The sequence below is a fragment of the Plectropomus leopardus genome, chromosome 13, assembly GCF_008729295.1.
Source record: "Plectropomus leopardus isolate mb chromosome 13, YSFRI_Pleo_2.0, whole genome shotgun sequence".
In the NCBI taxonomy this organism is placed as follows: domain Eukaryota; kingdom Metazoa; phylum Chordata; class Actinopteri; order Perciformes; family Serranidae; genus Plectropomus; species Plectropomus leopardus.
In genome coordinates this window covers 31,376,262-31,397,663 of record NC_056475.1, presented here as the reverse complement: position 1 = coordinate 31,397,663, position 21,402 = coordinate 31,376,262, and the positions used below count along the sequence as shown (strand labels likewise).

Below are 21,402 nucleotides of genomic sequence, written 5' to 3'. Positions count from 1 at the left end.
AAGAAGAATGTGTGGAATAAAAAAGATGACATTTCTGGTACTGCTGCACTGATTATGATCTTTTTTTTACCTCCATCATCCATGGAGAGTGGACAGTCTTACAGGAGTGGGATGTTGTATCAGTGGAGAACTCTTAAGTGTCAGGAAAGAGTTACACTGTATCCATTCTTCACATGTCAACACGCTAACCACTCTCACTCTGCATTGTATTATTTCTGGGTGTCATTCTGGGCTTTTGCCTTGGAATTTGTCATTTTTTTCTTTTTTCCACCTGATGACATGATTTTGCCATATTTGGCATATGGAGAAAATACATGCTATTTCCACTAGGTGCACTGTCACAATCAATGTAGCTGCAAATCATTGACATATCGCAGGATGACATCAGCAAAAAAAATCTACTTTGCATGTAGTACATATACAGAAATAATTCTTTTGAGTGTGTGTGTGTGTGTGTGTTTTCTTCTAGAAACATAGTAGCATCATGACAAAAAGCTGGCATTTACAGGATTAAAATTCTGAAAGTTAATGAATATTTTATATTTATCATCAGGACTTTTGTTGGTTAAAAACATAAACTCAATGAAAGAAGACAATCATATTCATGTACAACATTTTTTATAGATGATCTTGAAAAGTGCATTTTGAGTGCAGAGCATTATGAGAGTATGTAATATTAAAGCCCACACTAAGGGTTAATAACCTCTCCGCAAAGTAGATATATAACATTTGAAACAAACTTTTGAGTCCTGCATCTCTATTGTGTGCCATTTTAATGAAGCAGCACAATCAATTCTGAATCAACAGCTGGCCGCTGTGCCAGCATCCGCAAACAGGACCCACCGTTCCATTTCAGGGAAAGTGGAACTACAATTCGCCCCGCAGGGAGAAATTCCTTCTGCTCTGCTGTTCCGCCAACAAAACCGCTGAGGCAGCTTTGTTTACTCACTGTTGAGGCATCTGAGAGGCCTTCAGTATCATGGAGAGGAGGAGGGCTGACTGTGCAACTGTGCTGGCTTACACTGACACATCACTTTTATTAAGAAAAGCAGACTGACTGTAAGAGGTGAGGAAAAGGAGTGCAATGATGAGCATGACTCTCCAGAGGAAGGACAGAGACTCCCATCTGCTTACTGTCTGGCAGATGACAGTGTGAGGGCCAGCAGCTCTCCACACAAAGACTGACTCTGACACACTCACTGCTGAAACCCGGCTGGGTGAGAGGCAATCACTTTAAGGAGTGTGGAACTATCAACCTTTCAAACTCTCAAACTTTAATCACAACATTTACAGCTTGTGGAGACTTAAAGAGCTATTCCAGAAGTTTAGTACTGCACATTCACAAAGTTGGAAGTCTTACAGGGGACACGTGTCAGTCCATTTTTTATTACTTAAATCAAAGCAAAACTTGGACTGGGTATTTTGTTTTGTCATTTGTAGTTTGTTTTTAGGGCAATCGAATTTGGTGTGGAAAAAAAACAGAGATTTTATTTATTTTTCTATTTTATCATTAGGCTAAATTGCCTTGTTAGACATCAAAGCTATCACCTGTTTTGATTCTGTGATGCTGGAACCTATTTGAAATCACACACTGGAGCAGCATGACGGTCGTCTGTTTCTGAATAAACATGTAAAGGACGCCTAAAGAAGGGACTTATAACAGCTCTGTAACACCATCTCTGTGTAAAAAGGGCTCATGTCTTTCAAACGCCACACTTCCAGTTTGTAACACAGAATGGAAGTGTCACGTGTTATAAATTTGACATGCCAAACACAAATGATAAAATGACATCATCAGGGTTATTTTCTCAGAGTTGACAAGGCTCCTTCAGAGACACAGAAGACATTATCAAACTGTTACAGGCTTTATAGAGTTCTAATCATGACAGGTGGGGTGCCTCTTTAACACTAAAAACTGGGATTAAATCATTTCTGTGGAATGTTTTTGGATATTTGCAAACATTATAAAATCTGATGGCATATTGTGGACATGTCACACAATAGGAAAGGGAGACAGATGTTCACAGCCAGGGAAATGAGAGGCAATAGTCCATGCCTGACATTTGCATAGATAAGAGATAAAATGCAGATAGGACACAGCCAAACAGAGCGCAGGATGGTTCTGATGCCTGAGGAACTCTGTCAGGTCTCAGTTGCAGCTCTGAGCTGACTGTGTGTCTGTGATGACGCTTTTCCCCCCGGAGAGCTCAGTGAGAGGCAGGGATATGACAACCTCGAGGTAAGGAGGAAAGAGGCCAAGCATTACAGCAGGGACAATTACAGACGTAATGGCAAACATCATGCTCTGCTTCCCTGCTCCAGCCCAAAACCGACCGCCTCATTCCATCCGCTTAGCGAGAGGCTTTTCAAAGGACACACATTGGAGGAAAATACCAACTTCACAGCAACACAACAGAGTCCCACTGGTTCCTAACATAGAGCAATGACAATACAGAACCAACCAGCAGTCTGTGGCCCCAGATATTTGATACAACCACTGTGTGTGTGTGTGTGTGTGTGTGTGTGTGTGTGTGTGTGTGTGTGTTCCCTGAATACACAGCCACCAGTAGGTGTGACCACAGCTCCTCGGGGCTTCACAATGCTCTCATCATGGCTCAGCTCAGCCTGTTCACTTCAGCCAGCACCCCCTTGAGACTCAACAGACACCCACGCCCATGCAGGCAGCAGAGCGGGAAATTCAAACTGCCTCCCTCCTCACTGTTGGACTTTCACAAATCATTATGTGAATGGTTTGGATATGATTACATCACCCACCTCAGAAATCTACAGGCTGTGAGAACAACAGTTTCGGCTGGAATGGGATTTGTTAATGTGCCAAGAGCTTTTCTAAATGGGCAAAATAAGTTTTTTACTGTGGTAGGTCCTTCAAATTTAAGTTTTCCAGAACCTTGTAATGCTGAAAAATGGAGTCTGACTATCACATAAGTAAATAGTGAGTCTGAGGAGGTCAGCAATTGCTTCTCTAGCGTAATTTTTTTTACAGCCACATTATGAACACAACAATCCTTTAATGACTATTATTAATCTCCTGTCCTGATCACTGTCAATAAAACTGGGACATTTGTCCATCGAGAGCTGATTGCTACAGCGATGATGTTTGCATTACTTATCAGACTGAACAGAACAGAACACTGGGAGACACTGTGTTAACACCCATTAGCACATCCCAACCCTCTGCTGCGGGTGTGTGTGGACGGCCGTTGAGTGTGTAAACAACAGAGCAGTGTGTGCCTTTTATAAGGCAGCCATGAGTGACAGTGACCTGTGTTTGGACACGAAGGCCAAAGTGTGTGCTGATAGCAGGGGCAAAATGCCTTATTGTCCTATCTTTCAATGCACCACTGAACACAACTTCAGCAGAGGGAACAGAGGACAGAGGGAGCAGAGGACAGAGGCGGACGTTAGCCGGGCCCTGTGTGGTATAATTATACTAAATGGCATAACTGTACTTGCCACATCCGAAAATCAGAAACAAAAATCATACAAGTGTGTCATGAAAGATCAAAGATCAACTATCGGAAATTTTCAAATCACTTAAGCTACTATGAAAACTTAATAAGGAGATCAAATATAAAAAGTAATTTCTTAATGATTTCATGAACGTCAGTGACGGAGGGCTGCCTGGTGCTGTCAGAGGTTTGCCTTGGCTGACTTCAGCACTGATGTGAGGGCAACTTTATGAAAGGCTACAGTGACACATGTTGATACAGATTCTTCCCAACTAAACACTGTATAAACTTCACTTCCAATGTTTAACCCTTCCAAACCTGGGTAACATCATTATTATTGCGCTGCTTTTAGACACTGTTCACAAGTATTTAAACCTTTGAACTCTGAGCACAGTGGTGCCATTTCTTTCAAACACATGGGAAAAAGGCAATGACTAACTTCTTAGGAAAAGTTTCACAAATTAGTAGATTTACAAAATTGTTTTTCAAAGAGCTGAGGGGAAATGTTTAGGAGGAAAAAAAATTGAAACCATTTCTCCAGGCCATTTTTGTGGTTTTTTATAACTGTCTTTTATGTTTTTTATACTAATGCTTGGATAATTTTCTTACACTTTTTATTTATTTTTTTGCTAATTTTAGTTTCATCTGTTCCTTTGTTGCCCTTCTTTCCATTTTTAAGCATTTTCCAGGTCATTTTTGTGTTTTTTTATTTTTTTAATGAAAAATTGACTTTTACATTTTGTATTTAGCTAATGTTCAAGTAATCTTCTTACATTTTACATTATTTCTTGCTGATTTTTGGGTCATTTCTTCCGTTTTTGCCCTTCTTCCCTTTTATCCAGATCAGTTCTGTTTTTCAGGTTTTTACATTTTTAAACTAATTTTGAGGTAATTTTCTCGTCTTTGAAACTACCTTCTATTTTTGGGGTCATTTCTTCTTTCGTTAGGCATTGCCTTCTTTACATGTTTTTGAAAGTAATCAAGCCAATTTGCTCAGGTTTCAAATGGTTTACTTAATTCGTTGTCAATCTTTCGTTGTCTAAAACTGCATTTTAAAAGTTAAACTTTATGAAACTTTCATTTTATATCTTCTGAAGTTTTCAGTCTTTGTTTAACAGCCTAACGGTTACGAATTTCTGGCATTAATGATAACTTGTAGCCTAAATATTTTAACACTTGAGGGAAGAGGCAAATGTAATATTTTTTTAGTGGTTTTTTTGCTCTGATGGAAAAATGCGGAGTGAAGAAAGAGTCATATTTTCCACACTTCTTTCGGTCCGAGGAAACCCTTCCATCACTGGGAGTGCAGTCTCTAACACGGTCCATGTAGCATTATGCTAACTGGTAACAGTGTCCTGCCTTACGTTAGGAAACATGTGTAACGTTTGCCTGTGCTAACAATAAAAACACTGAAGAGAACATAGAAAATAACAGCCCGAATCCAAACACGTTGTCCTACCTTGGTTCCATAACGCTGGACTTGTTCTGAGGCTTTATGGCAAGATTTCAAAATAGGTCCAAAGTACAGCAACCGTACTTATCGTTTTCTTTCCAACACAGGGGCAGAAGAACGATGGAACCCTGCGTGAATGTCGCAAAAACAGCAAAGTCCCTTTGACCGGCTGAGAAAAATAACACGTTTAAAGTTTGGACACAACGAGCAGAGGAGCGGCGGAGACTTTGCTCTGTGCTCTGTGAGCTCTCTCTCTCTCTCTCTCTCTCTCTCACACACACACACACACACACACACACACACGGCTCCCTCCGCTGCTAGTCACACACGTGCTGCCTTTAAGTGCTCACACAAATATGGGAATTACCGGCTCTTCATCACAGAAAGAAAACGGAGTTTTGCAGAAGTCAGTTTCATACTAAATCAATATGACAGGGTAGATGGACCTAAATAAAAACTTTCAGTTCAATATCAACATAAAAACACACGATGCCAAGCCAGCAGACTGTGCTTCACTTTCTTAATTTTTTACCAAAACAGTTCCTTCTGAGCCCCCAGAGTCCAAAGTCAGAGCCTGTAAATGCTGTAAAGCAGGAATATCCCACTTGCTTTGCTTGACGCCACTTTTGCAAAATGACAGGAGGACAAGGGTCAGTCGAAGAAGCCTCATACATGTTTCTAAGATTTTAGGACATTTCTAGAACTACAGGCTGTTTTTCAGATTTTAGGACATTTCAATGATTTAAGTGCATTTCTAGGACTTTAGGTGGTTTCTATGATTTTAGGATTTTTCTAAGAATCTTGGACATTTCTGGAATTTTTGGACATTTCTAAGATGTTAGCATGTTTCTAGGCTTTTCGGACATATAGGATTTCAATTTTAGGACATTTCTTGGATTTTATGGTGTTTCTAGGATTTCAGGACATTTCTGGAATTTTAGGACATTTCTAGGATTTTAGGACATTTCTGAGATTTTAGGACATTTCTAGGATTTCAGAAAATTTCTAGGATTTTAGGACATTTTTAGGATTTTAAGACGTTTCTGGGACTTTAGGACATTAGGAGCTTAACTAGGAGCAGATGGTGGGTTTGGGGGATCTTCCATTTGAATAAAAAAGAAACTGTTTTAATGCAATTTAATGAACTCTCTCACCTTATATATACTAAGAGTAAAAAACGTCATTCCCAGTGTGAATCATTTAGTTTTTATTGTGAATTAAAAACTGGTTCAAGGGCCAACAGGTACCCTATCTGAGGCCACATTTGGCCCACAGGCCATTAGTTGAGTATCACTGCTGTAAAGCTTTGCTGCTCTTTAGTCTGTCCAGCTATAATAAAATGTGTTGCGAAACAAAGCAGCCGTGTAAAATCAAACAGCTGGAGCCCCTCTGTGCTACAGTGATACATGAGGAGGTAACAATGAGTAGTAAAAATGTTACTGATGTGACCGGCTATCAGTTATTAACACAGTATGTATGTTCTCCTCCCTTTAGCACACTTCTCTCCTCTTGCACGTGCTGCATTACAATATTCCTGACAGTATATGAAGGCAGCACAGGAGTCAGACAGCCAGGAGGTGAGCCTCAGTTTACACAGCAGCAAAACAGTTCTTTACACTGCGAAGGCGCATGTTCACTCACACTCACACACACACACACACACACACTCCTAACAAGCAGCATCCCTGCTTTTATTCTCTGTGAAAACAACATAAAGGATAGCCTCGCCTTGACTTTAAATCAGCTCCCCCTCTGAAAGAATTATCTTATTCATTCCTTAACTAGCTAAGTCCCTGAGCAGACGTGGAGTCACAATAAAGTCAAACTAGTTTGTTGTCCGTCAAGAATCAAGAGATTGGAGTCAGACCTTTCATCTGCATGGGATTACTTCAACCTGACATACTTTTAACAAGTTCCACAAAGACAGACATTTGTGTGGGCCTATCCATACAGTTCTCCATGTCTGTTGGCTCTGGTGTTTTCATCCTCATTGGTGGACAGTAACTATATACTTTCAAGCAATTACTGTACTTAAGTGTAATTTGAAAGTATTTGTACTTATACTGAGGCCCAAAGAGGTTAAATTATCCAATATTTCACAAAGCCACAGATTTATCTGAAACAGTTTGGGGTACGACCCCCAGCCAGTGAACCACAGGACTAAACTCGCCAGCTGTTTATAAAGAAGTTCAATACAACAGTATAATGCTGCTCATGCATCGATCAGCATAAACAATCTGACAACGTCCTATATAGTAATATAGTATCAGTCACCTGGAGCAACATCGCTGCTTTCGGACGCCTTTCACGTGTAATTCAACCTTGAACTCTGAGCAAATTGGTGTGATTTCTTTCAAAAACAGGGAGAAAGGTTCCACAAATTGCAAGAAATTAGTAGATTTAGAAAATTATTTTGAAAAAGAAAGGGAAAAATGTCTAGGGAAAAGAAAAAAGCTAAAAACTATGTTTATTATTATCAGAATTACATAGTTAAAATAATGCTACAACATTAATACAATTTTAAGCACTTTTCACAGGTTATTTCCTTGTTTTTTGTGTGCTTTTTGTTTTTGTTGTTTTGTTTTGTTGTTAATTTCCAGGTAATTTTCTTATACTTTTAAATCTTAATAATTTTTGGGTCATTACTTCTGTTGTTGCCCCTTTATCTTTTTTGAAAGAAATAAACCCAATTTGCACAGGTTTCAAAGGGTTAACTTATCTAAAGGCTCTGAATATTTGTTCTAACACTGTGCAGCATCCATGTGAATGTAATGTCCTGTTCTATGAAATAGTTTCCCCCTCCAGCACCAGCACTAATCCACACACTAGGGAAAATGACTGAGAAAGTCAAACTAAGTTCAACTCAACAAGTTTGTTCTTTGTCCCAGGGATCAAAGTCAAACTGTCCTGTGTGTCACCAGCAGCGCCACTAACAGACCAGAAACACTCCAAGCAAGAAACAAAGTGAAACGATAACTTGTGAAAGTGAAGCCTATTAGCATCTCCTCCCTGAACTGATCTTAAACTGTAACCGATGGCATTGGTCTATAAATAAACAAGACTTTTGTCTCCTCTAATTCAGTTGTCCACTTTGTAAAAAGTTAAGTGCTTTAAACCCCTTGAAACCTGAGAAAAACTGCTTGATTTCTTTTGATGGGAAGAAGGAAATGAGAAGCAAAAGAAGAAATGACCCAAAATGTAGCAAGAAATAAGTATGAGAAAATTACCGAAAAACATAAAAATAATAAGAATAATAAAAATGAATAGAAAAAAAACACACACAAAAAGGCAAACAAAACTTGGAAAGAGTACTTTAAAATTATAATAATTCTGTAACATAACTTTAAATATGTAATTATGATAATCAGAAATACAATTTCTCCCTCGCTTTTTTGTCACTCAACATTTTCTCTAGCCTTTTAAAATATTATAAATATAAATAATAAATAATTTCTAAATCTACTAATTTCCTGCAATTTGTGGAACATCCCTCACCAATTTTTCCCCCATGTTTTTGTTAATTTAAAAAAAAAGAAAAAATCAAGAACCTCATCAATGTGCTCAGGGTTCAAAGGTTTAACCATTGTGAGAGATGTCTGAAAGCAGCACAAGAAAAATGATGTTGCTCCAGTACATTTTTCATGATTCCTTAAAGATACAATCAGATGAATTCAGTGGTGCACTGTTAGAGCAGTTGGGGGCAGTTTGGTTGTCAATGTAATACAACAGTCACTTGTACAGGAAATAGAGAGCTCCTGTCCTGATATCATACACCATGTAACAGAATGAGAGCTTTGTGTTTCGTCATGTATCATATCAGCGGATATTTTGCATGCATCCGAGTAATGTCATGGAAAGAAGGAGGAAGTGTATTTTGCAGCTGCACGCTTAGTTCAATGTACAGGAGCAGGACAGCTCGCTGTCTGCAACCTAAACACACATAGCTGCTGGCTATATGTCTCCATGCTTTGAAGCTTAGCAACAACACATTACATAATCATTTGTTTTATAATGAGACACCAATATGACTGATGACAACAATGATGTAACAACACTCTGTGTAATGCATCTATTGATCAATATTTTGCAGTTAGTCCACTGAAGGGAACAAAAGTGTAAAAGTGCTCTGTGGGCTTTCCACAGTCCCTCAGTTTACAACACAGCTGAGTTGTTGGTGTGTAATCAAAAGCAGCCTCCCCCCAAACAAAGGTACGGCCTACAAAAACACTCTCTTATTGAAGCCACAGAGCAACACGTTACACAAGGGACTGTACATAGTTTCACAGAGCAGAACCAGAGCACCAGGAAATGATATGAGATCCTCGGGAACAGGAGGACAAATCTCACTCTGTCTCACACGTTTTCTCTCCATTTCCCGTCCTCTCTCCTTCACATAACCAGCTGTCTTGGCTCATGTGTGCTCACAGCTGCCCAAATCACTGGTCCCCAGACATGACGAAGGCCTGCAATGAGGAGGGGAACAGAAGGGGCCCTACATCTGGGTCAGTAACTGGTAGGTCTATTGGGTTGTCTGGGGTGGAAGGAAGGCTGACTGTCATTTTTTATCCAAAGCTCACAACTCTTTATTTTCACACTGATGTCAACAAAAGAGTCTACTTTTACTGAGAATAGAGTATTCTCTGTTCTGTCTGATTCCTCTGCAACACAACATAAGCACACACAGCGAAGGACGAATCTCTCCTAGCTTTTTTAGTCTCCATTTGAACCAAAGCAGAGCAGCATGTAACAATTTCCATCGTTTCACTGAAAAACTGCAAAGGTTAGTGGTGAGCAGAGTGGATCTAGGCAGAGCAAGCAGATTTTTCCAGTGCTGTGTGGCTCCCTGCAGGAATGTGCTCTTTCAGTCACCATGGAGAGGGAGACAGAGATTCTTACTGTTGCGGGACAAAGCTTAACGCTCAATGGATGGGTTTACAGGCCCCCTCATTGTAAAAGGATTAAATAAATCAAGGCCGGTCGAGACCTAGCGCCACGGCACCCCTGCCGTGGCCTTTCAGCTCCGACCATACAGACACACAAACACAGCTGGCCCTCGTCCAGACACAGGGAACATTCAGCAGCTCAGAGAAATGCTGTAGTAACCTGGCTCACCCCTGAACTCATTTGCATACACCTTGAGGGGCACAACAGAAAAACAACAGAGGGCTGGAGGAAGAAGATTATTCTCTTTTGAGAACAACATATTTAGGGTTTTATTGTAACACTACTACATCTTATCCCAAAAGTTTTATACTAGGCTTGGATGGTATCATAGTAATATGGTATAGCAGGATATTTAGATATCCCAAAGGTATGTTTTTCAATACCGTCATAAATACAGGGGATTCACTTCCTATTAAGCTCATTGTATGTAGTGCACAGCACGCACCGCCAGAGCTCAGTCTACAGTCTCTACTGGTGTAACAGGCAGCTGAGCTGTAAGACACAACTACACCTAGTAGTGGAGGGAGAGGTTAGAGAAGTTAAAGAATTGTAAACAGCCGGCAGCCAGCAGGCAGAGAGAGACCATGGGGAGTAATGGCATGTTTTTATATCTACCTTGGTGAATTAAGGATTTATTTCAACTAAACTGAGCTGGTGATTGTTGGAACAGTGGACTTCACGTTATTGAGGCAACGGAGCCTCATCAGCCTTCTTTAACCCAAACAAAGTTGTATTCACAGTTGTATAATAAAAATAATAGCATGAGAATATTACTTTTCTTAACATTTTGTGGGATTATGTTATGTATTTATTTGTCTGAAAAGCTGAAAGTAAGTAGTGCATTTGCAGTGTTTGTGTGTGTGTGTGTGTGTGTGTGTGTGGAGGGGCGTGGGGGTCTAAGTCTATTTTATTTATAGTGTTTTTGCTTTCTTTTACAGAAACATGCCATTTCAAAAAACATTCATTTTCACAAAACCTAAAACATATCCAAAATAAAGCCGCATGAAGAAGAATCTCACAAAGCAGAGGGAATCTGCAGGACTGGAAGTCACAAACTTCACAAGAGAAACATGGCCACTATTTGCATGTAATACTGTTTGTTTCTCATATGAGATTATGGCAATTTAAGGGAAAGGAAGTTTACAGAAACCCATGCACGCACACACACACATGCACGTACCCTTTTGCACATTACTGTGTCATAAATGCTCTACTATTTCTGCAGAATCAGATGTGTCCGACAGAGTGTGGGGAGAACGTGGATAAGTGAATTAAAGGTCAGAGACAGGGGAATCTATTGTGGTCTGAAAGGTCTTCCTCTTTTGTAACACCAAAACATACACAACATGTTCCCAAATGTAAATCTTGTGACAGTAGTATAGGCAGGTCCTGTTAGGGTCACACAGTGCACACACAATACTGGGGTTAGAGGGTTAGTTCTTGGTTAGGGGGCGTGGCAGTGCAGCACACCAAAGGATTTTCATCTACCTGAACTTAGGCTGTAGTGGTTTAGCGGGTCGGCCACCCATGCACTGTCCTGTATTACATTCTCCATCTCCAAGTCTGCATGCAGCCGATGGACAGATGGACCCACAGACACATGGATGGATGGATGGATGGATGATGGAGACATGAGAGAGTCAGCAGAGGGAGAGAAGCACTTCAAGTTAGAGAACAGAGACACTGTGTACTTTGGGTCTGTGCAGCTTTAACATAATACTTTGATGCTAAAGCAGTAAACTGTTTTGTCAGAAATCTGGAGATTTAAGAACCACCAATTTAGTAATCAAGTATACTCAGTGAAAGAAACTTTGCATTCATTATTACAAGTTTTCTCCATCGAGAGAACTTTGACATTAAAGTTGTAATCCAGAAGACTTTTACAAAATCAAACCCTGTTTCTGCATTGTTTCAGCAGTCGCCATACAGTGTATTTACATTCTTATGCAATTGCCTCTCTATTTAGAAGTTTTTGTTGTTGGCGTCAGGGTCTGCCACTCCTGCATGAGATTCAAAATGCCTTCCTATACCTGGGAAATGCTGCAACATGTGATCCAGCATTACTAATTGTGATTTAATCTAACTGATGTCAGCTTCTATCAGCAGGTTTACATGCACAGTTTGATCGAGCCACAATTATAGTCCAATGGGGTGACTTTTTTTATTTTAAACAAATATAAAATTATACCTTTTCCCTCACCTAAGCCAAAATTTAAAAATTCCCTCCTCAGTGTTTACGTATTTAAAAATGCCTGATCTGTTTTGCAGCAGCCCTTCCCCCCTATTAAGTAATGAACAGTCCCCATCTCTAACCACTGAGGGAAGCCAGCGCAGTGACTAGGAGCACACGCAGAACACAGAGTCCAGTTAAAGTCAAACTGAGGTGTTTACATGACAGAATAGCTCGACTTCCAATCATGTTATCTGGGCGTGTTAGTCCGATTTCGAGAAATTTGATTTAGTCGTATTTCACTTGGAGAAACATGTTCACATGTATTTTAAAAGTCCCATTTTAGTTGGACTAACAATTACTTGACTTTTTCTAACACCATGTAAACACACTGAGTGTTTACTGTTGACTCTCCTAACATCAAAAGCTGTATAAAGTTACTGCTACTGTGAACCAGCATTTCCTGCTGCTGCTGCTGGTTCACAGAGAAAGAAGTCAACTGGTGAAAAACAGGGCAGCATTTATTGTGAAGCAGACACATGAAATGCAGTGTTTTTTTTTTGTTTTTGTTTTAAATTTTTATTTTTTATTTTCAGGGTTGGTGCTGATTGGGATCGTTCCTCAATAAGGAACTAAACAAGACAAAGGTAATTTAGGGCATTTTTAGAATCTGTTTTAAATTTTTGTGGGCTAATGTAGCAACAGGGGCTGACATCAGTGGGCTGTTAGATGAAGAGCTGAGGTGACAGGCTGCACACCTCCAAGCCTGAAGTATTTAACTGCTGTTCCAACCAGTAAGCACAGGTACTGTCAAACCAACCGGGACTGAAATCTTCTGGGTTATAACTTTAACTGCATTTAAACTCAGAGAAACAATATGTCATACATGTCCAAATGTGCAAATGCATTTTTGTGTGTGAGCGAGTGAGGGTGGAGAGAGTGGACAGGTGGATTGAGTGTGTATACCAACACGCACAGGGAGGGAAGAGACTCCAAGAAGCAGGCTGCAGGCCAGAGCAGGGGGAGGCTGAGGCAGAGGAGTCACAGTCAAATGCAACAGATCAAGACACATGCTAATAATACTGTACATTCAACAACAGTATTAATGATGCACAAGCAGGCAGATTCAACACCATCACAGTGAGTTAGTTTTTCTGTTACTGATTATAAACTTGATTCTAGAGTCCGAGTCAGAGCCCATCTAGAGTCATGTTAATATTACTGATAACACGACATCTGCAGGTTTTAGAAAACCAAATGGTAAAATTTGATTTTCACTATTTAGATTACTACACACAAACAGCATATTTCTGATTGAACATTAGGCTTGGGCAGTATCACAGTATTACAGTATACCAGTTGGTAATAAGAAATCCCAAGAGTATGTTTTTCAATGTGGTTTAAAACCAGGCACTCCTCTTTCTCATAAACTCATTGTATACAGTGCACAGCACGCACCACCAGAGCTCAGTCTCTGGTCTCTACTGGTGGAACAGGCAGCTGAGCTGAAAGACACAGCAACACCTAGTGGTGGAGGGAGAAGTTACAGGACTGTAAACAGTCAATGGCCAGCAGGCAGAAAGAGACCATGGAGAATAACAAAATGTTTTTTACATCTATCTCGGTGAATTATGGATTACTAACTTGATCACTAGCAAGAGGAACCCAAATGGTTTGGGTGAGTTTTTTTATGTTTCTGTCGGGTTTGACTGAAGTGTGTTTTATGAGTTAAAGGTATACAGTTGTATTTCTCTGTTTAATAAGGACAATAGGTTTGAGAATATTACTTTTTATTAACAATGGGTGGGTGTTTGATTTTGTTTGTGTAGTGGCTGAACAAAGTGTGTTTTATGATGCATCAACGAGGCAGTTAAGTCTCAGTTTTTTGTGACCGAGAGAAAGTTGGTTTTCAAGAGCTGTACAGTTGTATTTCTCTGTTTAATAAAAAAATAATTGTAAAAACAATATTTTTCATAAAATGTTGTGGGTTTCTACTGTGTATTTTTTTGTCTGAAAAGCTGAAAGTAAATAGCACTGCACACTTAACACAGTCATAAACTTTATACCTGGTGAAAGTACAGGAAGGTATGAAGGGTTGAAATATTGCATACAGCCCAAGCCTATTGAACGTGGCTAAAGAACACAACTAATCAGTTACGAAGACAGAGAAGAAGAAAAAAAAGAAATTATTTATCTGTATTCAGAATCTCTAAATAATATACTTGACCTGCAGACGCTCTGTAAATAAAAGGCATGATTGACAAATGAAGAAACGTGCAAATAGCAAACAAAAAAACAACAACAAGCATTAAAACATTGCTGTAAAGCAGGAGGTGGGGTTAGGGGGTGGGGGCAGGCAGACTGAGTCGCAGCCTGTGATGTGTGCTATGTGTGCACTGTGACAGTTAACTCTCCACCGCAAGATGCACTTCTGATCAAACACACAGTCTGAAAGGCTAAAAAACTTGACTGGCACATCAGATAACACGGGCGACTAAAAGCACCCCAAACCCTGCGCCTATAATGATATCCCTGCACTCATAATTGTGGATCTTGTGGAGTTGGCATTTTTCATTGCTGTGTCATCACTTAACGCAGACCCCGAAGTCTCTGAGGGTTTTGGATGGTTAGGAGCCCCGGCTCCACTTGCTCACCCCAAACTCACAGTGAGTCATACTGGTTAGATTGCTCTTTGGATTTAGGAGATGCGGACGTGGCGTGGACAGGACACTGAGGTTTGATCAAAAGGACTTGGTCATAGCAGCATGACGTAAACTGCAGTGCATAATCCAGTGTGTGAAGAAGTGAGGGCAAAGTTCAAGAACATCTCAAGTCATCTGAGTCTCAAGTATCACAGCTGCCAAATGTTGGGAAGTGTTGTCTTTGATTCTGAGAGGGTTTATTTTGTACATTTGTGTTTGGCACTCTCAGGAGCATGCTAAAGAGTTTATCTGTTTGCTCTGGACAGCAATAGATTAGCACAGTTATTTGCAGTGGATTTGTATAGCGCTGAGTCAATAGAACATGATAAGCCGGCTTTCAGGGTGAGATGTGTCAGAATTAATGCTTTCCTTTCACTGTAACATACTTCTGAATTGAAGTTATATTATCTTTATACTAATGATCATGCTTTGTGACTCAGTTTTATGAAAACAGACAAAAACCTACCTAGTATATGACAGAAATATTTGTCAGATATGTGTGTTTATATATGAGTACATGTTCTTACCTTCTTCTATATCAGGTGTTATGTTACATTACATGGAATCTTATCCACGGCAGATTACATTTCACACAAAAAAAATGTCATGACTTTTTCAAAACATTCAATGATTTTTTTGCCAATTCTATGACTTTTCCAGGCCTGGAAAATGTGATTGTGAAATTCACACACACACACACACACACACACACACACACACACACACACACACACACACACACACACACACACACACACACACACACACACACACACACACACACACACACCACAAGCTACTGTACATCATCCATCAGAGACCCAACTGCTTCCTGAGCATACAGCCATATCACCTGCCATCAGTGATAACTTCCTTCAAACACATTTTGTGTGAATCGTTTAAGAGGAGGAGTAGTAGTACCTGGTTTTGGCACCGTGTTGGTCATGGACTGCGGCACTTTATCATTTATGAGCTCCACACACTCACTGGGAAAGAAGCCAACCTGGAGAGAGCACAGGAGTGAGACAGACAGGGAGAGGAGGGAGGAAGTGCAGTCAGATTTAGATGATAAAATGAAGATATATATAGAGAGATGACATAGTATCTCTGCCCCCAACAGAGGTCCTAGCTACATCCCTAATGTCCTAAATACCTTGAAATGTCCCAAAATCCTAAAAACCTCATTATATCCTCAAAATGTCCTAAAATCATGGAAATTCCCCAAAATCCTACAAATGTACTGAAATCCTGGAAATGTCATAAAATCATAGAAATATTCTGAAATCCAAAACATGTTTGGGGCTGCTGTCACTGGCTTCTGGTCATATTGCCAAAGTGGCCCCGAAACAAAGCACGTAGAGTATCCCTGGTCTACATGGTGTCAGTCAGCCAGATGTCTCCCAGTGGCACACCTCAGAAACAAACACAACCTCTCAGCGACGGGACGTCTGACTCCCTCCTGATGGATACAGGCGGTACTGCAGGTCTGTGCATCTGCTGCTCAGTTTGTTGAGTTTCAGGCAGCCGACAGCATGTAGAGTCAAAACTTTTTCAAAACATTCTTTTCATTCCAAACCATTTCCATGCCTTGAAAACATTTTTTTCTTGTTTCAAAACTTTTTCAGGAATTTCAAGTCAGTAGGAAAAGGCTAAATCTAGAGAGTGTAACTCTCACATATAAAGGGGGCTGCAGGCAGTCATGGGCTCAGTCACCATCCATCAGTGGAAAGCAGCCTCCTCTAGTCTCTGCCTGTTCAGAGGGAGAAGCTCTGTGGTTCAGAGCAGGGCAGTGGTCTCCAGCCACCAACAACTCCTCTGAAATATAACTCAAGTGATCTGTAAGTGCCTGCTGGCTGCTACCATCCCACTGAGCCTGACTGGCAGCTCTGCTCATGTAGGCAGAGAGCCAAAACACACAAGAGGAGGAGGGCAGTAAGGAGTGGGGACAGCAGGTCAGAGGAGGTTCAGCCAGACTTCAGCCTTTAAACCAGGCTCTGATTGAAAATGTGTAAATAATGTGGGATTTTTGTTTTGAAAACTGTAACTTTGGAAGATACTCACTTGATTCATTTAACTAGAGTCAGTCCTGCAGTGGGACAAGGGTGCCAACACAGAAGTCTCCAGCAGTTGCATTCATGCAAGTAAACACACATTCCTGGTAGCTTCCTTTGTACCATTCACTGTGTATTTCAACCTCACAATGATTGCGACAAAAGATAAAATAATTACTGCTGTGTTAACTTTCCAGGGAAGTAAAATCCAATCTGCAAGCAAAACGCATTCATCTGTTTTTCAAACTGGACTTTCTGGATCGTATTTTATGTCTCATCCAAAACATTCAACGTGCCTGTCTGAACTCCGGCTGAGTAAATCAGGCCCACAGCGTTTTGTACATATTTGTCTGGGTGGAGCCTATACACATACACATAACATGGACATGATGAATGTGACCCTGGTGATTATCCATGTTATTGTGAAGCCAGTCTGTGGTTTCTCACTTTGCAGCAAGCTCAACAACACCATGACTTGCAGTTTAAGCTCTGGGTGAAACATACAACTACATGCTAGTGCCTCCTCAGGCACTGTGCTGGTTAAGAGACACATGGTTTCTGTCTTCTTCCTCTTCAAACTGCTCTGACTCACTGCTCCACAAATGCTAGAATTTAGTAGTTTCTTTTCTTACAGCCACAAATGTAATTATGTGTGATGAGTACATTCTTCTCATTTCATTCCACTGAAAACTAAATGAGTACTGTAAAGACATAACATGTTTAGACTCCATAATCCTGAGAGCTGAAACTGGCAGAACTGAGACTGAAACAGAAGCTCTAAACAGCACAATTTTCAGTGTGTTTCAGGACTGTGCTGAAGTGGGAGTTTGAATGAGTTGAGTGTTACAGGGGGTGGCACACACCATGTAATCTGCTCAAAAGCTTCTCAGGAAAGAGGATTTGTATCTCGCTTTGTCTTTCAACAAACTCTGAATATTTGAAATCTGCCTCACAAAGCAAAGTTCTTTCCTTGTCCTTGAAACACCTCAAGTATAAATCGAAAGTTTACAGCCAGAGGAAAAGACAGAGGGAGATCAAATGTGTGTGTGGGTGTGTGTGTCTTTGCCACCAGCCTGCAAAGTGTTTAGTGAGATGCGTACCTGAAAGCCGTGCTTGCCCCTCCACCATGTGGTGTCTTCCTTAGGGGGCATGTCAATCACTGACACAATGTCACCAACCTGCAGAGAGAGGGAAGACAGAGCATGTTTCTGATTGTCCCTTTAGCTTTTGTCCATGGAAGACATCAGCCATTGCTAACATTTAAAGCATTATTAAGTGATGCTTTAACTTTCAAATGCAATTGTATTGTTCTGAGCTAAGTGATTTGTCCTGAGCTGATGTCTAAAAATGAACCAATTCAGCTGCTCAGTTTGCTCATGGTGACACCAAAAGAGATCATTTGTATTTAAAAGACAGCATCATTGCTCCTGCAGTTCTTTTTCCTTTTTTTCCCTCATCTCTGTCCGTCAACAACAGATGATGAAATATCTGCGAGGAATTCCAATACAATCTCAGTATATTTAGAGACAGAGACACTGTGTGTGTGTGTGTGTGTGTGTGTGTGTGTGTGTGTGTGTGTGCGTGTGTATGTGTGTACTGTTGTTGTTGTCACCTCGAAGGACAGCTCGTCTGAAGCCTGGGCGATGTAGCGCTTGATGACGTGGGCAGCAGCAATAGCTGGCACGTTGATGGACGACTCTTCATGAACCAACAGATGATTTCCCTTATTGTCAACCTAGCGCACACACAAACAAGACTCACACTTCACTTCAGCCGACACAGCCTTTGGCTAACATATGACTGATGGAAAAGATACAGAAACATGACAAAATAATCGTCCTGTCATAAAAAGCAGCAAGTTCTTTTCTACCCGCTTATTCAAGTTTTTTACTGTCGCCTGAAGCTGATATCTACTACAAACTTAGTAAGCTAACATTAACACTGTAATATTTCTATAATCATCCTGTAGCTACAGAAACTCATATCAATATTTTATTTTATATTTTTATTGAGTTTTGATGAAAAGGCTCACAGATCCACTGAAAATATTTAGTTCTTGTCCATCGAGATTCTTAGGCTGCATTCACACCAGATGAGGGGGCACAGCAAAAACAGTAGTGCGTCTAACCTGTGGCAGTGGGGCCACAGGGGATGCAAAAACAAAAACAAACAAACAAACAAACAAACAGCAGCCTGCAGGGAAAGTTGAAACTGAATCAACTTTTGGTGAAACCCAACGTCATACTGCAGCTAATCACAAAATCACCGATCAGAAGATGGCCAGAGTTCAGGGGGACAAATAACCCCCCCCCCCCCATGTGTCTTTTCAGACTGGGAAAGTTTGCTTAAGCCAGTGGGCAAGGCTTTGGAGATTCTCGCTTGTTTTTCAACATGGCGCCAGGTCACAAATTCTCTCATTTTACAGCTGAACAGTACACTATAATCTATCTCTGCAAACATTTAAGGAGAGAAATAGGCAAAACAGTGACAGAATCTCGATAGTTTTTTGTTTGTTGTTTGTTTAGCACTGCCTAGTTTGACTGCACCTCACGAGCAGTGACTGATATGATTGACAGCTGCGTTTGAGACTCCTCGGCTCTGATTGGTTGTTTTTCTTCACACAAAGTTCATAGACTGTCTCATGTACCACTGTGTGAATATATTGACAGTTTCAGCAAATAAAACAAAAGGTTAGCAGCAGTAGCTTTAACGCCAGAGGACAACACTGACTTACCTCCATCCATGTGAGGGCGGGCCCACAGTTGATCTTGTTGTCAGCGATGGCTGAGAGCCGGGAGAGGTAAGCCAACAACATCTGGGAAACTGACTAAAATGGCAGAAAACACAGAAAAGTTAGAGTCATTCCACTGACTTCAGGTAGTCCCATTCACTATGTGCAATAATCCACCACCAACACACTCAGTACTGAAACTAACTGTTACAGTGACTGTTAATCATCAGCGTTAAGAGTCATTAGCCCTTTTTGTTATGTGTTTCCTGAGTGACTGAGGCAGCTAATTACACAGCTGAGGACAGTTGCATGGTAGTTAGGGCTGCACCTAACGATTATTTTTTTATCGATTAATCTATTAATTATTTTTTGATTAATCAATTTATCTATTGATTATTTTTTAAATTGATCTAACTTTTTTTTTTATTACTCAATAAATATAACAACGAATTTACTGAAAAATAACATTTTAAAACTTGTCATACACTGCAGGGCATTATTCCCCAACAAAAAATAGCCCAGTCTTAACCGATAATCTGTGTTTTACAGTCTGATATAAAGTCTCTCCAAAATAAAATTAAATGCAAGAGCTTGTTTTCACTCAAGTAAAAGGAATGTAGTGCAATCTACATTTAGCAATCCAACAGCAAAATAAATAAAACAATGTAAAATTCAAGTCACTTAACAAAACAGTTACTCTTTGTTACAGTAACAAACCTCAAATCTAGCAGTCCAACAAAACATCCTACAGTAAAATTAGTGGTATTTAAATAAAACTATAACTTTTCACTAACAGAAATAATTATAAATAGTACATTATTTCTGCATTAAAATAGATCAGCCTTAACTGCGCCCTAAGGCATACCTCTGCCTGCTGATATGAGTGCTATATTTTCATATTTATAAGCACATATTCCACTCATTTATGAAGTTATACAAGCTCCTGCACAGCTGACAATCCTGTCCTGTAAGTGTTAAATGCATTGTATCAGCAACTGATGGCATTCTGTCCACAGAGACACAGTCAGAGGGCTTTTGTTTTGAAAGGGAAGCAAGAAAGTTGAGGTAAAACAAACATCTTTGTATTTCCTCATCTCTGTGACAGACTTAAACTACGGTATAAAGTGGTACAGAGTCAACAAACGCGTCACGCGTAAAAAAACAGCGAGCCACTGTTTCTCTAGATGTGCTGCAGCTGACACGCAGCAGAGATGCGCCTAACGAGCACTGCTCAGGCGGGCAGTGTGCACGCTCTAACTTGTTACATGAGTGCCAAAACAAAAACAACACACCTGGCGCTGCTCAAGCTCTCATTACGCGCGCTGTGTGAAACTGTGCGACGTGTCGACCCACGTTACGTGAATCGACGTATTCACGTAATCGATTACGTCGCCGCATCCCTAATGATTGTAAAACCTGAAATGACATTTGCAGCTTTGATTTCATGTTATAAGGAAAATCACTAGTGATGGCGAGATGAAGTTTCATAAAGCATTGAAGCTTTCCATCCAATTGGTTCACTGATGGGCTGAAGCTTCACGGTGCTTCATTTGTTCTACTGTGCCATTAAGTGGACAATAAATGTAAAACAGGCAAAGTGATTATAATGACAACATGGCTTTGGTGCGTGAAGCTATGAATTGAATTGTGCTTAAATGATAATGCCAATAAACCAATAATATATTCATTAATAAGCTCAAATAGATTGCAAAGAAAAGCACAATAAAGTCAACAAAATGTGAGGGGACAGTGGAGGTCCGTCTCGTTTTGTTGTCCCTTATCTTTCGAATCGCACGCCAAACCTGCGAACCATTTCATGAATCAGTCACATGGTATGGCCGGCTCCTGAGGCTTCGAATGTCACCACGTACGTCATCGATA

The 21,402-nt window shown here is 40.3% G+C and overlaps 1 protein-coding gene across 3 annotated transcripts in view; it reads right to left on the bottom strand.

The window, feature by feature from the left end:
* arhgap32b (Rho GTPase activating protein 32b) overlaps positions 1 to 21,402 on the bottom strand; it is a 157,780-nt gene that overhangs the window by 25,220 nt on the left and 111,158 nt on the right. Inside the window, exons 8-13 of one of the 3 annotated variants that reach the window (XM_042498778.1) lie at positions 19,525 to 19,617; positions 18,403 to 18,525; positions 17,891 to 17,968; positions 15,661 to 15,742; positions 13,014 to 13,064; positions 11,356 to 11,430 (exon numbers count right to left, since the gene is read on the bottom strand). In XM_042498778.1, coding sequence (XP_042354712.1) covers positions 11,356 to 11,430; positions 13,014 to 13,064; positions 15,661 to 15,742; positions 17,891 to 17,968; positions 18,403 to 18,525; positions 19,525 to 19,617 — 502 coding nt within the window. Of the gene's footprint in view, positions 1 to 4,929; positions 5,074 to 11,355; positions 11,431 to 13,013; positions 13,065 to 15,660; positions 15,743 to 17,890; positions 17,969 to 18,402; positions 18,526 to 19,524; positions 19,618 to 21,402 lie in introns of those variants that run through there. The other 2 variants (XM_042498779.1, XM_042498780.1) reach the window with 2 other exon arrangements.